The sequence below is a fragment of the Mus musculus genome, chromosome X, assembly GCF_000001635.26.
Source record: "Mus musculus strain C57BL/6J chromosome X, GRCm38.p6 C57BL/6J".
Taxonomy (NCBI): domain Eukaryota; kingdom Metazoa; phylum Chordata; class Mammalia; order Rodentia; family Muridae; genus Mus; species Mus musculus.
This window is the reverse complement of record NC_000086.7, coordinates 79301666-79315882: the sequence shown is the minus strand read 5'-3', so window position 1 is coordinate 79315882 and position 14217 is coordinate 79301666. Positions and strand designations below refer to the sequence as shown.

Genomic DNA, 14217 nt, shown 5'->3' with positions numbered 1-14217 from the left:
GGTGGTTCATGTAAATCCCAGTCTTAAGGCGATAAATGAGAGTAACATATGCCAGTTTCCTTTCTTCCTTTGGATGCCAGGTGAAAATTCTATCAAAGGCCTCTAAAGCAATGTTCCTTAATGCCACTGCTTTCTTGTTGTGTCAGCTCTTCTGATACCTTGGTTTTCCACTCTGCCATCAGTTGGGGACTTTACCTAATCCACACATGTTAGGGAATCCTTTATGGACCTTGCTTGGCTTAGACATATATGTATGCTGAATGGTAGGTGCCCATGGATTCAGTTTTAACAATCACTTTTCATTAGTAATTATGTCCTCGTCTTCAAACTCTTTCTCCCAAAATGTCTATCCTGTTGATAATTAAGGAAATGGAGAGTAACCACATAAAGATATAACAGTATGAATTGAAACATTAGAAACCAGGGCAGGTCTCAAAAATATACATAGTACTAATTTAGGGACAAATGTCAATAGATGTTGGTTCCCTTGCTCCTGTCACCACTTCCTTAGGTTCAAATATCAATAGATACTGGTTCACTTGCTTCTATCACCAATTCCAGACCTGCTCATTTATGAACGTTTTAGTATCAGAACTTCCTTTAATTGGTAGTGTTATTCTTTCCAAAGTGGATGTTTCTACTTGTCATGGATGCTGGTAATACAGGAGTTAAATATAGTTATTCACTATTGATCTATTGTGGCCTGAAAACTATTGCATAAATATCTTGAAACTATATCACATATGGATAACAAATACACTTATCTCTCATTTGTTGTTCTATTTTGTCTGTGGAATTTTATATAATAATGTATCTAAAAAGTTGTATAAATGAATGAAGCAATAAATTATATCTACAAATTAGCATTTTTATTGTTTCTTACAAAAATGGCTATTCTCTGAATATTATGCAGTCTTCTGTATATAAATTTAAATGTAAGAATAGGGATTTAGTTAAAATCTTTAAATAAGATTAGACTGTGCTTCAGACATCAATAGTGTACTAGAAACAATACTGAGGGTAAAATGTACATACTAAATAACATAGTATATCAATTTCCATTTTCAGAATTGATAAGTGTAACTAATATACGGTGATGCAAGTGTTGTTTCTGGACTCTCTCAGAATCACACTCAAGACATAATGTCTAATAAGTATTTGTTAGTATAATAATAGTCAACACAAACTGCTAATCAGGGAAAGCATGGCCTTACACATAAAACTCAATATAGGTAGATATAAGAAGAATCCCCACACCTTTATCATCACTCCCAAATTCAGACATTCACATTTTATATATTTGAAGAAAACTAGTATTTTGAGATTTATGACTGGAAAATTATAGCATCAAAAAAAATAAAAAGAACTTTGATGTTCAATTAAGTTGCATTGTCTGCCTTTGCTTTCTTTATAATAAAAACCTAACACTTTTATATACTGTAAAGTAAAATAGAACAATTGTTTTATCCACTTCCAGATGAATAATCTAAGGCTCTACTTGCTTATAATCACTTTAATTATCTTTACTTAATGTTTACATACCTTTATATTTATAACATTTTATTCTGATTTATTAGTTCTAGTTAAGGTCTTGTCATCATAAGCTATTCCAATGCAGTTTGCCATTAGACTGCACTTTTAAAACACTGATAGTTACATAATGAACTCAAAGCATTTTTGAGTCATGTACTTCTATGATTAAATATTTTTCAGCATACCCTTCCAATTATGTATATATTGAAATTTTACCACCCTATGCATTTATATAGATATTAGTATGTACTTGTTTACACTGGGGTTTAATTTCATAGTTAATGTTACATAAATTAGATATATACATAGTATACATTAAGTGCTATAATCCATTTTAGATGAATAGATTCTCCATATCTGTTATTTGAGTACTTAAAATTAAAACTCCACTAAGTTGTGAATATATTTTGAAATATTTTAGTATTACATAGGAAACCAATTCTAATGTTGAGTATGTTCTTCAACTTCATGTCAAAATCTACTTTGAAACATACTCATCTAAGTCTCAAAGGGACTTAATTTAATTTCCATTTCCATAGAATTATATCTTCTCAAGTGTGATACTGAATTGTAATATCTCTTTGTTTCTTAATTAGATAAAGAACAACCCAAGGGTCTTGCAATTGACCAGTGCTGGAAGACCTTCCTCCATGAGAATGCTGCCTTTCGGTTTAGCTCTCTGAGAAGAACACATGGTACAGAATTAATTTCTTATATTCTGCACATTGCTACATTTAGAAGATGTTCTATCCTTAATAGCTAAGTCCATTGTGTAAATGAACCACATTTTATTTATCTATTCTTCAGTTGAGCAACACCTAGGTTGTTTTCAATTACTAGCTATTATGAATAAAGCTGCTGTAAACATAAGGATACCATAAGATCTATACAGTCAACCTTGGCCCACAAAGACCAAAGGGCATGCATGAGATGGGCCTAGTTCCCCTGCACATATGTACCAGATGTGCAGCATGGTCTCCATTTGGGTCTCCTAACAAGTGGAACAAGGGCTGTCTCTGACACTGTTGCTTCCTTTTGGATCTCTTTCCCCTGGGCTGCCTTGTCCGGCCTCAATAGGACAGGATGAAGCTAGTTCTGCTACAACTTGATGTGCCAGGGCTGATTGGTACCCATGGCATGGGGCTTTCCTTCTCAGAGGAGAAGGAGAAAGGAAAATGGGAGAGGAGGAGGGCTGAAATTAGGATATAAAATGAGTAAGCAAATAAATTAAGGGAAAGCTCTTTAAGTTGTTCGGTATGTACATTTATCCTGTTTTTGAAACTTTCAGTGTTTCAATATCATACCAATAAAAAGAGGAATGTATTAGTCCAGGGAAATTTTAGGAGCTTGTAAAGTATTAGAAGTTCTCATGAAATCATGAAAAATTATTTCAACTTTGCAGACTGTTTACTTGCAGACTTATTTTAATGTATAAACATAGCACTTCCAAATATCGTTCTCACCAATATACAATCAAATAGGAAGAAATTTTAACTTTTAATAAGTTAAAAGTTAAAAATGTATGTTTTTGCCTGAAGTTAGAGCTTGTCAAGAGAGAACTGATATAGCCAGTTCACAAATTCAAAATTCATAAATTTGATACAATTTCATGGATGATGATGATTACTTTCACTGAATTGAGAAAACTGAAATTTAGAAAACATTAAACAGAATTCAGTGAACTTCTTGTCTCTGCCATGGAGGTCTTTTCTTTCTATTTCTTTATAATATTTCAAGGAGTATAAGCAACAGCCTTTAAAAGAGATAATAGAAATTGCTATAAAAATTAAAATATAGACCAGTGAGATGACTCAGTGAACAAATGTACTTGCCACCAAGCCTGTCAACCAGAGTTCAAGCCCTAGGACACACTTGGAAAACTATGATTTTCCATTTTTTTCCTCTAACCTCTACATACAATTTGTGATAGAGGGCACATACATGTGCACACAAACACACAACAATATGGAAAAACTTAGGTAAATAAACAATTTAAAGGTTTAAATACTTGCAGTAAAATCTATATCTAAGAAGATATTTAAAAAGTGACCACAAAAATTTTTTTCCAGTTTTTTCCTTATTTTATACTTTAATAAAATTTATAAGATCAAGCTTACTATAGTGAAATTGAGACAGTGTTTATAGAATAAAAATCACTGCCTAAAGTTTTGAAAAAAATTATATATATATATATATATATACCAGGATATGATTGATATATGAACAAAGAAATTTGATATCATTTATAATAGAATAAAAATGGATTTATTCTCAAATAGCAATGCTATATTTATAGCAGCATTTAAATTCCTATATTCATTATTATTTATTTACTTGTATTTATTTGTATTTATTATATTCAATTATATTTATTAACCATTTTCTTGAAAATTTTCAATTGATTCTGCAGTGTTTTTACATTGTGAAATTAATTGAAAATTCATCTGCATTTGAATCTTTTCTGTATTTAGTAAGGAAGTATTACAAGTATATAGGCAACTCTTTCATTTAGTTCTTTAGTTCATCCATATACTGCTTTCCTATGTAATGAAAATTGTATTTGATTACACATTCAGTTAGCCCATTTCTTTTTTTTCAATGAATAATACTAGTCATTTTGTTGCTATTTTTCCAATATGATCAATCATACATTTGCATCTTACATTTTATTCTGTTGATACGTGTTTTTAAGTACCATAAAAATATTATCAGTTCTTTGAGAGTTTCATGTAAGTTTTGATCATAGTAAACCCCCATCCTCCAACTCCTTCCAGATCCACACATCCTTCCCTGCCCACCCAACTAAACTTGACAGTATTTATCTTCATGTTGATGACCATTTTTTTTTAAAAAAGACATTTACAATAGTGATTATAAATGTGAATAAAGTTCACGTTTACTGGACAAAAATGTAAGCTTGTAGTAGCAGCATTTTAAAAATAAAAGTAATATAGATAGCTATTTTATATAGTATTAATTTCTGTATAATATAGAAAATGGATTTTGTGTCTTAATTTTAAGCTTTCTAATTTTAAAAACAGGAAAAACATTATGGCTTGAATTGTTTTCATTATCTTCTAGTGGTTTTCAAGTTTCACCAACTCTTCTGCTGTATTCCTTATTGACTTTTATTTTTTCTTTTCTGTTGTGAGTTGACTTTTAAGATAAACAATGAATACTTGCCTGGGCAATGGCTTTGACATTTCAAAAGGTGTCCCTTCCTACCCTATGCTTTAAGATCTCCAATGCAGTTCATCTTCTAAAACTTTCTTGTTTGTTCTGATATTTAATATGGCTTGATATTAATGTCAGATTTTCCTGATTATTTAAGGACTGTGAACAAAAGGATGGTAGCACACATGTGAGCTTTGTATCTCATGCTATTATTGGCATTTTTCACTAATTAAGACACTGTAGGAGCCAGCATGGTGGCCAATGGCTTAAAGCCCAGAACTCATGAGTTAAAGGCAGGTGGAGCTCTGTGAATTTGAGAGAAGCCAAGGCTGCATAGAGAGACTGCCTTACTTGACAAATTCCCTCTGGGAATACCATTATTTATCATACCCTTGAGCCTTTTTTATTCTTAGGGTGGATAATATAATAAAATATAATTTTATTGATTTTGATTTGTTTTATTAGCATACATTAAACATAATACCAGGCTTCATTGTAATATTTTCATCCATGTACATACTACTATCTCTTATTCCCCTTCCACTACCATTAATGCCTTTACTCTTAATTTGTTAGTCTTCCTTTTACTTTCATGTTCACTCCCCTGCCCTTTGAGTGACTCAGTGAGTTATAATCTCAAAAAAATTAAAAAAAAAAGTGGGTGCCAGAGACAAATAAAATACAATCAGCATTTAAAATAACATGTTTCAGACAAAGTTTATTTTTAATATAGGAGTTCAGGAACTAATAAATGGTTCATAGGTAAATTTCTTTTGCTAGTAGTGGTGTGACATGCATATTCTGTCATCAATTAATATAACTGTAGACAAGAGGTTTATATCGTAAGACACTTTAATTTTTGTAATTTTTAAAATATGACATTTTGCACTTCCCACTTCTGCTCAGCAATTTTCAAATGGTTATTACCAGTGGAAAGGGCATTGTTCCCATCTTCATAGCAACAGCAAAAAAAGTCATAAACATGCAGGTATAGTTCAGTGTTAGAATACTTGCTTAGCATGCTTAAGTCCTTATCTTTCATCCTCCACACAACAGTGTGTATATACACAAAAACATATATATATATAACATATATACATACATGCACATATTAATTTTATAGGGCTTAAGATTGAGCACTTGTCTACATTAAGATGACCGGGAAGAAATCAGAACAAAAGTATTGAACATTCCTACAGTATGGTTTCTGGGTGAGAGTTTCCTGAGATATAAATAATAAATAAATAAATGACATTTAGAGAAAAATAACAGTGGCAGCATTTTGGAGAAATGAAATGTAATTTTGTAGTATCATTTTAATTTTAATTTTGAGACTCTTATAAGTAAATATATGTTCTAAGCCAGTAAAGTTCAGTGTTAGAATACTTGCTTAGCATGCTCAAGTCCTTATCTTTCTCAACTGTCCTAATGCTATGACTCTTTAATACAGTTGTTCATGCTGTAGTGACCCCCAACCATAAATTTTTTCCACTGTTATTTCCTAATGGTAGTTTTGGTATTATTGTGAATATTAATGAAAATATCTGATATGCAATGCCAACAAGGTCTTAACCCATAGGCTGAGAATCACTGTTTTAAGATATCTATTACAATTTCTATTTTTTTTTATTGTAAAAATTCTTTTTTTTCCATTTTTTTCCATTTTTATTAGGTATTTAGCTCATTTACATTTCCACTGCTATACCAAAAGTCCCCCATACCCACCCACCCCCACTCTCCTACCCACCCACTCCCCCTTTTTGGCCCTGGCGTTCCCCTGTACTGGGCCATATAAAGTTTGCAAGTCCAATGGGCCTCTCTTTCCAGTGATGGCCGACTAGGCCATCTTTTGATACATATGCAGCTAGAGTCAAGAGCTCCAGGGTACTGGTTAGTTCATAATGTTGTTCCACCTATAGGGTTGCAGATCCCTTTAGCTCCTTGGGTACTTTCTCTAGCTCCTCCATTGGGAGCCCTGTGATCCATCCATTAGCTGACTGTGAGCATCCACTTCTGTGTTTGCTAGGCCCCGGCTTAGTCTCACAAGAGACAGCTACATCTGGGTCCTTTCAAAAAAAATCTTGCTAGTGTATGCAATGGTGTCAGCGTTTGGATGCTGATTATGGGGTGGATCCCTGGATATGGCAGTCTCTACATGGTCCATCCTTTCATCTCAGCTCCAAACTTTGTCTCTGTAACTCCTTCCAAGGGTGTTTTGTTCCCAATTCTAAGGAGGGGCATAGTGTCCACACTTCAGTCTTCATTCTGTAACTCCTTCCAAGGGTGTTTTGTTCCCAATTCTAAGGAGGGGCATAGTGTCCACACTTCAGTCTTCATTCTTCTTGAGTTTCATGTGTTTAGCAAATTTATTCTTTTTAAACCATAGGTTTGCTTTTTATTTTTTTTAAAGTTATTTCACACTTCTGTTGCATGGGAAAACTTGTTTTCAGTCTGAGGGCCAAATTTAAATATTTTATCAATTGAAACATTTAAAGTAAAAAGAATGGGAAATACAGAACATGATGGATGAGAGTTTAAATTAAAATCTGAATCTGTCAGATGTAATTGGAGCTGAATCTTCTATTCTGTACTTTTCAATTACATTTAAACTGCATTCTTTTTTTTCATTAATTTATTTATTCAATTTACATCCAGATCATCGCCTCCTTGTCTCCTGTCTTCCCAGTTCCACACCCCTAACCCCACTTCTTCCATTCCCCACTTCACTTCTCAGAGAAGGGGATGCCCTTCAGGAGTACCAACCTGCCTTTGCATTTCAAATCTCATTAGGCCTAAGGACAATAACTCCTACTGAGGCCAGACAAAGCAGCACAGTTAGAGGAAAGGGATTCAAAGGCAGGTTACACCACCAGCTCCAATTGTTGGGGGCCCAACATGAAGACCAAGCTACACATATGCTACAGGTATATAAGGGGCCTAGGTAGATTCATTTGCATGGTTGGTTTTTCAATCTCTGTGAGGCTCCATGGGTCTAGATTTGTTGACTCTGCAGGTCTTATTGTGTCCTTAACACCTGTGGCTACCTCAAAACTTCCCAGGACTCTTACACAAGACTTCCCAAGCTCTGTCTAATGTGAGTCTCTGAATCTGTTTTCATTGGCTGCTGGATAGAGCCTCTCAGAGGACAGTTGTACTAGATCCATGTTAGAAACCATAACAGGGTATCATTAATAATGTTAGGGTTTGGTTTTCCAAAGGTGTGGGTCACAATTTGGCTAGTCTTTAGTCGACCATTTCCTTAATTTCTGCTCCAGTTTTATCCCTACACATCTTGTAGGCAGGGCAAATTTTGAATCAAAGGTTTTGTGGGTGGATTGGTGTGTCCCTCTTCCCTGAACTGGAAACCCAAGCTGGATACAGGAGGTAGCCACTTCAGGCTCCATGTCTCTCGCTGGTAGGAATCCTGATTTCCCTTTTCTCTCCCAGCTCTCTCACCACCCTCCTGCTTTCCCCACACCTTATCCTCATCCCTTTTCCCCTCCCCAATCCCTCTTCCACTAAGTCCCCTCTTTTCCTTAACCTCTAATGTCTATTTTATTTCCCCTTCTGAGTGAGATTCAAGCATCCTCCCCTGGACCCTTCTTGTTAATTAGCATTTTTGAGTCTGTGGATTATAGCATGGTTACCCCGTACTTTATGTACTTTATGGCTAATATCCACTTATAAGTGAGTAAATACCATGCATGTCTTACTTGAGTCTGCATTACCTTACTTAGGATGATATTTTCTATTTGTATCAATTTTCCTGTAAATTTCATGTTGTCCTTGATTTTTTTTTTATGGCTGAGTAGTATTCCATTGTGTAGATGTATCACATTTTCTTGAAGGGCATCTGTTTTTGTTTTGTTTTGTTTTTACAGTTTCTTGCTATTACAAATAAAGCTGTTAGGAAAATAGCTGAGCAAGCATTCTTGTGGTACGGTGGAATACTTTTTGGGTGATGCACAAAAGTTGGGTCTTGAGGTAGACTGTTCCCAGTTTTCTGAGAAACCACCAAGATTGATTTGTAAAGTACAAGTTTGCACTCTGACTAATAATAGAAGGGTGTTATCCTTGATCCACCTCCTTGACAGCATGTGTTGTCCCTTGAGTTTTTATCTGATCCATTCTGGAAGGGGGTAAGATACAATGTCAATTCCCTGAAGACTAAAGATACTGAACATTTCCTTAAGTGCTTCTCAACAAATAGAGATTCCTCTGTTGAGAATTCTCTGTTTAGCTTAGATCTGTACCCCATTTTTAGTTATATTGTTTGGGTTATTGTTGTCTACCTTCTTGAGTTCTTGATATATTTTCCATATAACCCCTCTGTTGGATGTAGGATTGGTAAAGATCTTTTTCCATTCTGTTGACTGCTGTTTTGTCCTATTGATAGTGTCCTTTGCCTTATAGAATCTTTTAAATTTCTTGAGGTCGCATTTATCAATTGCTGATCTTAGTGCCTGAGCTGTTCATGTTCTGTTCAGGAAGTTGTCTCCTGTACTAGTGAGTTCAAGGCTATTCCCTACTTTTTATTCTATTATATATAGTGTATCTAGCCATTCTTATTATGTTAATCTCACCTTCTAGGAGCATGGGAGATCATTCCACCTTCTGCTCTCTTCTTTAGTTTCTTTCTTCAGAGAGTTGAAGATCCTGTCATATAGGTCTTTCAACTTGTTTGGTTAGAGTTACACCAAGATATTTTATAATATTTGTGACTGTTTTGACGGTACTGTTTCCCTACTTTTTTTCCAGCCTGTTTTTAATTTATATAAAGGAGGGCTACTGATTTTTTATTTAGTGAATTTTGAATTCAACCAGTTTTGGTATTTCTTAATTCCTTTTGGACACAGAGATTCCAATATCTACCTAGGTGCTTAAGGAAATGATATCCAAGGTCATTTCAATATTCAAGAAGAATAAAAATGACAAAATTTAGTGACTGCCTATGCCTGATAAAAGAAGGGAAATCCTAAAAATGGGATTTTGTTAAATATATTCGTAATTTCTTTCTGTGAAATAACAACCAAAAATATATAAATATAGCCACTTAGGTAATATTATATTTTGATTTATCTACTGAGCTGATAAAACTAGAAAGCTTCTTTTATCTCTTTATTTTCTACATACTCATAGAGCCATGACAACTTACATACATTTGATCTTACTTTTACATGTACGAGTACATAGACTGTCAGGAAAAACAAATGAATAAACAAAAATCAAACAAACAAAAACCATAAAAATTCAGTTGAGGTCATCCTACAGAGATGAGCACACACTGCTTGCTTCTCTCCTGCGCTCCATCAGCTTCTATCTTATGGAGGCCTGCCAAAGGAACACTGCCAAACTCAATCTATGAGCCCATAGTCACTCTGATGCCTAAACTGTATAAAGACTCAACAAAGAGAATTTCTCTTATGAACAGTAATACAAAAGTACTAAATAAAACACTTGCAAACCAAATCAAAGAATGTGTCATCCAACATGATCATACAGGCTTCATCCCAGAGATACAGATATGGTTCAATATTCAAAAATAAAATGTAATCTATCATATAAACAAACTGAAAGAAAACAAACCATGATCATCTCATTAGATGTTGGGAAAAAAGAAAAAAAAAAAAACCTTTGACAAAATCTAACACCATAACTGATAATCCACTTGTTTTGTGATATCCCTCATCCTTGGCATTTTCTTTTCTTGTCTGTAACTAGTATCTGTCCACTTTTGATCACAGTCCTCATTCCTTGATTAATCCAAAAACTTCAGAACTCATCCTCTAAAATTAGAATCTCTCATCAGTACTAAGCCCTCTGTATCTTGAATTGACCTTTCTAAGCCTTCTCTGAACCTTCCTTCAAAGGCCACTTTTTCTTAATGCAGCCTTTTAAATGAGCTGCTCTCTCTCTCCTACACAATCAAAATCCTAATCCTGGAGTTAGTTAGGGAAGGCTTCTTCCTTCTATATATCTCTTACCAGACCATTTATTATCCTCCCCTCCTCAGGAATAGGGTCACACAATACCTCCCTTCATCTGCTCTCCTAAATTGGATTTCCTTCTGGATGAAAAGATTGTATTACTAGCAACTTGAGGGTACCAATAAAAGTTGTGAACATATTTAAATGTACAACAAATAGCACAGTACCATTTATACTATAAATTTTCGCCCTTACTTGTCCATAACATATAGTAAGAGTTGGCAAAAATGCATGATTTTTCTAGGTCTTTTATCCTTCTATATAAGCTTAGCCATCAGTTTTAAAAATTATCAAGTTGAAAGTCTCTTGAGAAGAAAGTTCTTACCTTCAAATAAAGTGTATTTTAGAATACAATTAAGGAAATTTAGGGGAAATATAGTGAAGCACTTACAACTTACCAGAATGTGGGTTTTATTCAGAAGGAATTTAATGGCCAGTAAAAACATTAGGATATTACTCTCTGCTATTAAACTTATGTGTAAAATTAAAAAAAAAAAGAACATGTGACATTTGTCTTTCTGGGCCTAGTTACCTCCCCATTCAGTATAATAATTTCCTGTTCTACCAGATTATCTGAAAATTTCATGATTTCATTTTTCTTTACACGTAAATATAATTCCATTTGCATATGTCTGCATGAGATTTTGTTGTTATTGTTGTTATGCATTCATTAGTTAAAGGACATTTCAGTTATTTCCATTTCTGACTATTATGAATAAAGCAGTAAAGAACAGGCTGAGCTAGCACATCATAAGATTTTGAAATTGTTTTATGTATTTTACAGGAATTATAGTGCCTCCTAAAGGAAATTTAGATATCCCAGTCTTATTTATACCTTCTACTATGACATTATATAAAACAATGGTGATTGTTAAAATGAAGAGAACAAACAAAAAGAATTGGCTAATTGACAATTTTGATGAACTAAGTGCAGAGACTAAGAGGTAATAATTATGACATAGAAAGAAAATAGTTCATGTATTGACTGAACTTGATGTGATAGGTTTCCTTATTGTGTGATACACATTCAACATAAAGTTCAATAAGATCTGAACTACTGCAACTCATATGTATAGAAAAATATGTTTGTTTGTTGAAGTATTACCTTTAACTAGTCATATGTGTAGAAAGGGAAAATAATGACTGACTATAGCTTATCTGAGTGAAATTGAGAAATTGTAGGGCTGGCACTCACCATGTGTTGAAACACTGCTGCAACCAGGGTATATCGTTTCTATGTCATTGCCAAAATGAAGGTAACTTACACCCTTTCCTTAGCTGAGCATTAAGCCTACTTCAATAATAGAACATGTAAATGTTTGCTCTGACTTTAGATTAATTATTGTAGAAACCTTAACGAAATTGAAATCTTAATTTATATATTTGTGTATTTCTTCTCTATTTTTTTTTTACTCTGGCTCAGTTATTATCTATTCTTCCAGGAATTTTAGCATTCCCAGAGTAACAGTTATTTATATGCACATGCATGTTCACACACACACACACACGCGCATGCACACACACACCCACACATACACACACACACACAGTATCCCAGTGAAAGATTACAATGAAAGGAATCTTATTAAAAACCTACTGAGCATTATAGGTAAGTTGTGGTTAAAAGCTCAGAGACCTTTTGAGTATGGTGTCCTAGGCAGCAGTTACACAGGTCACATACACTATTAATCTTCTGTGTAGTGTTTACTATTTTATTTTACAAGAAATTTCCATCTTCAGAAATAATCAGCAAACTTTGCTAAATTTTTCCTTAATAGTATATGAGATGTATGCTCTCATTTTGACTGCTGTCATCTTAATATAAAATTAACATGCCTTTCTGGAGCCATGTAACGAAGTATATTTTGTGATTTTTCAATCACATTTAGTTACAGCAATAAATAGAGATGTACTCTTGGAAGGTAGATGACTGATGCTTCTACATTTAAACTTACATCACATGATGATTTTCTTTGGAATAATTTCCTAAGTCTTCCTTGTACATGTTTATGACATCGTCAGCTTAAGGAAAAGGTTTTCTCTTCGATACTTTTGTCTGCCTAAATATAATTGTGTAAACTTTACTAAAATACCTTCTGAGTAATTAAGAATACAGCCTTTTTCTCTTTATTAGTTATTTTGTTTTTTGAGAATATAATGTAATTTCATCAATTCCTTTCTCTCACTCCAAACCTTATATACTATACCCCAACTTCCTCTTTCATACTCAAGGCCTCTTTTTTTTTCATTAATTGATGTTACATACCTGTATAATTATTATTTCCTTGATCTATGTTGACAGTACTTCTGTTTTGTTAACTCTCCATATTTTTAAAAATAGATATATGGGAGTAGGCTATGGAGAAATTCAAGCAATACACTGGATGTACCCTATCATTGGACTTCCCCAGGCACCACCACCTAAAAGTTCTCCAGGTAAGGATCTTGTTCTCAAGAGAGAAGAAGCATAGAAGTCCAAGAGACCTTAGTATCCTGTAATTCCACTTCTTTATGCAAATACAAGCAGATATGCTGCAAGCAGCCCTCTTGGTGAAAGTGCTGCGACACCCCTTTCTTTCTCACCAGTAGGTATGATAAATCATGTCTTGAGTAGCTACCATAAAAATTTCTGATGGAGTTTTTCAAAAGCTTGAAATTCTGTTCTGTCATGCTCCATATCAATTATTGCAAATGAAAGAATTAGACTTCCATCCAGGCTGAGGCTATACAGTGGTATAGTGCTTCCTTGGCATTTAAATGAGCCTGGGTTCCATCTTCAGCAACAAAATGAAGTAATAATGAGATGAAATGTGATTCCATCACACTGAAAAAGGAAGGAGTGGTAAGTTTTTCTTGTACTAGAGCACTTTCCTAAATGTGATACCACTGGTTATAAAGAAAGGCCAAAATTAAATACTTCCTTGTTTTAATTGGAGAAAGAAATCCACATATATAGAAGTATCTTTGACATTGTTCAATAGTATTATGAAGCTACTATCAAATATTAGTTGCTCTTATACAATTAGGAATTATGCAAACAAACATTTGATTCTGATATACTGACAACATTTACATTTTATAGGTGTAAATATTGGCATGTAGTATATGTGTAACTACCATAGAGAGATCTTTAATGCTATGAATTAACATTCATACATCATATTTAAGGTTTATGTTAAGTCATTGTATTCTTATATATGGCCACTAACATGATAGATATAGATTTGAAATTTAAAAATCATTGCAAGTATGAATTTTAAAGTACATATAAAAAGCCAAAAGGCTTCAGGTGTATATGTAGCAGTAGATGGCCTTGTGAGAGAAGAGGCCCTTGGTCTTGTGAAGGCTCGATGCCCCAGTGTAGGGGAATGCCAGGACAGGAAAGCAGGAGTGGATGGATTAGTGAGCAGGGGGAAGAGGGAAGAGATAGGGGGATTTTCAGAGAGGAAATGAGGAAAGGAGATAAAATTTAAAATGTAAAAAAAGAAAATATCTAATAAAAAATACAAATTAAAAAAATGCC

At 33.8% G+C, this 14217-nt stretch overlaps 1 protein-coding gene across 2 annotated transcripts in view; it reads left to right on the top strand.

The window, feature by feature from the left end:
- Cfap47 (cilia and flagella associated protein 47) overlaps positions 1-14217 on the top strand; it is a 250794-nt gene that overhangs the window by 201469 nt on the left and 35108 nt on the right. For both annotated transcript variants that reach the window (NM_001368718.2, XM_030251473.1), the window contains 3 exons: positions 2130-2228; positions 11479-11638; positions 13036-13130. In NM_001368718.2, coding sequence (NP_001355647.2) covers positions 2130-2228; positions 11479-11638; positions 13036-13130 — 354 coding nt within the window. The remainder of the gene's footprint in view (positions 1-2129; positions 2229-11478; positions 11639-13035; positions 13131-14217) is intronic.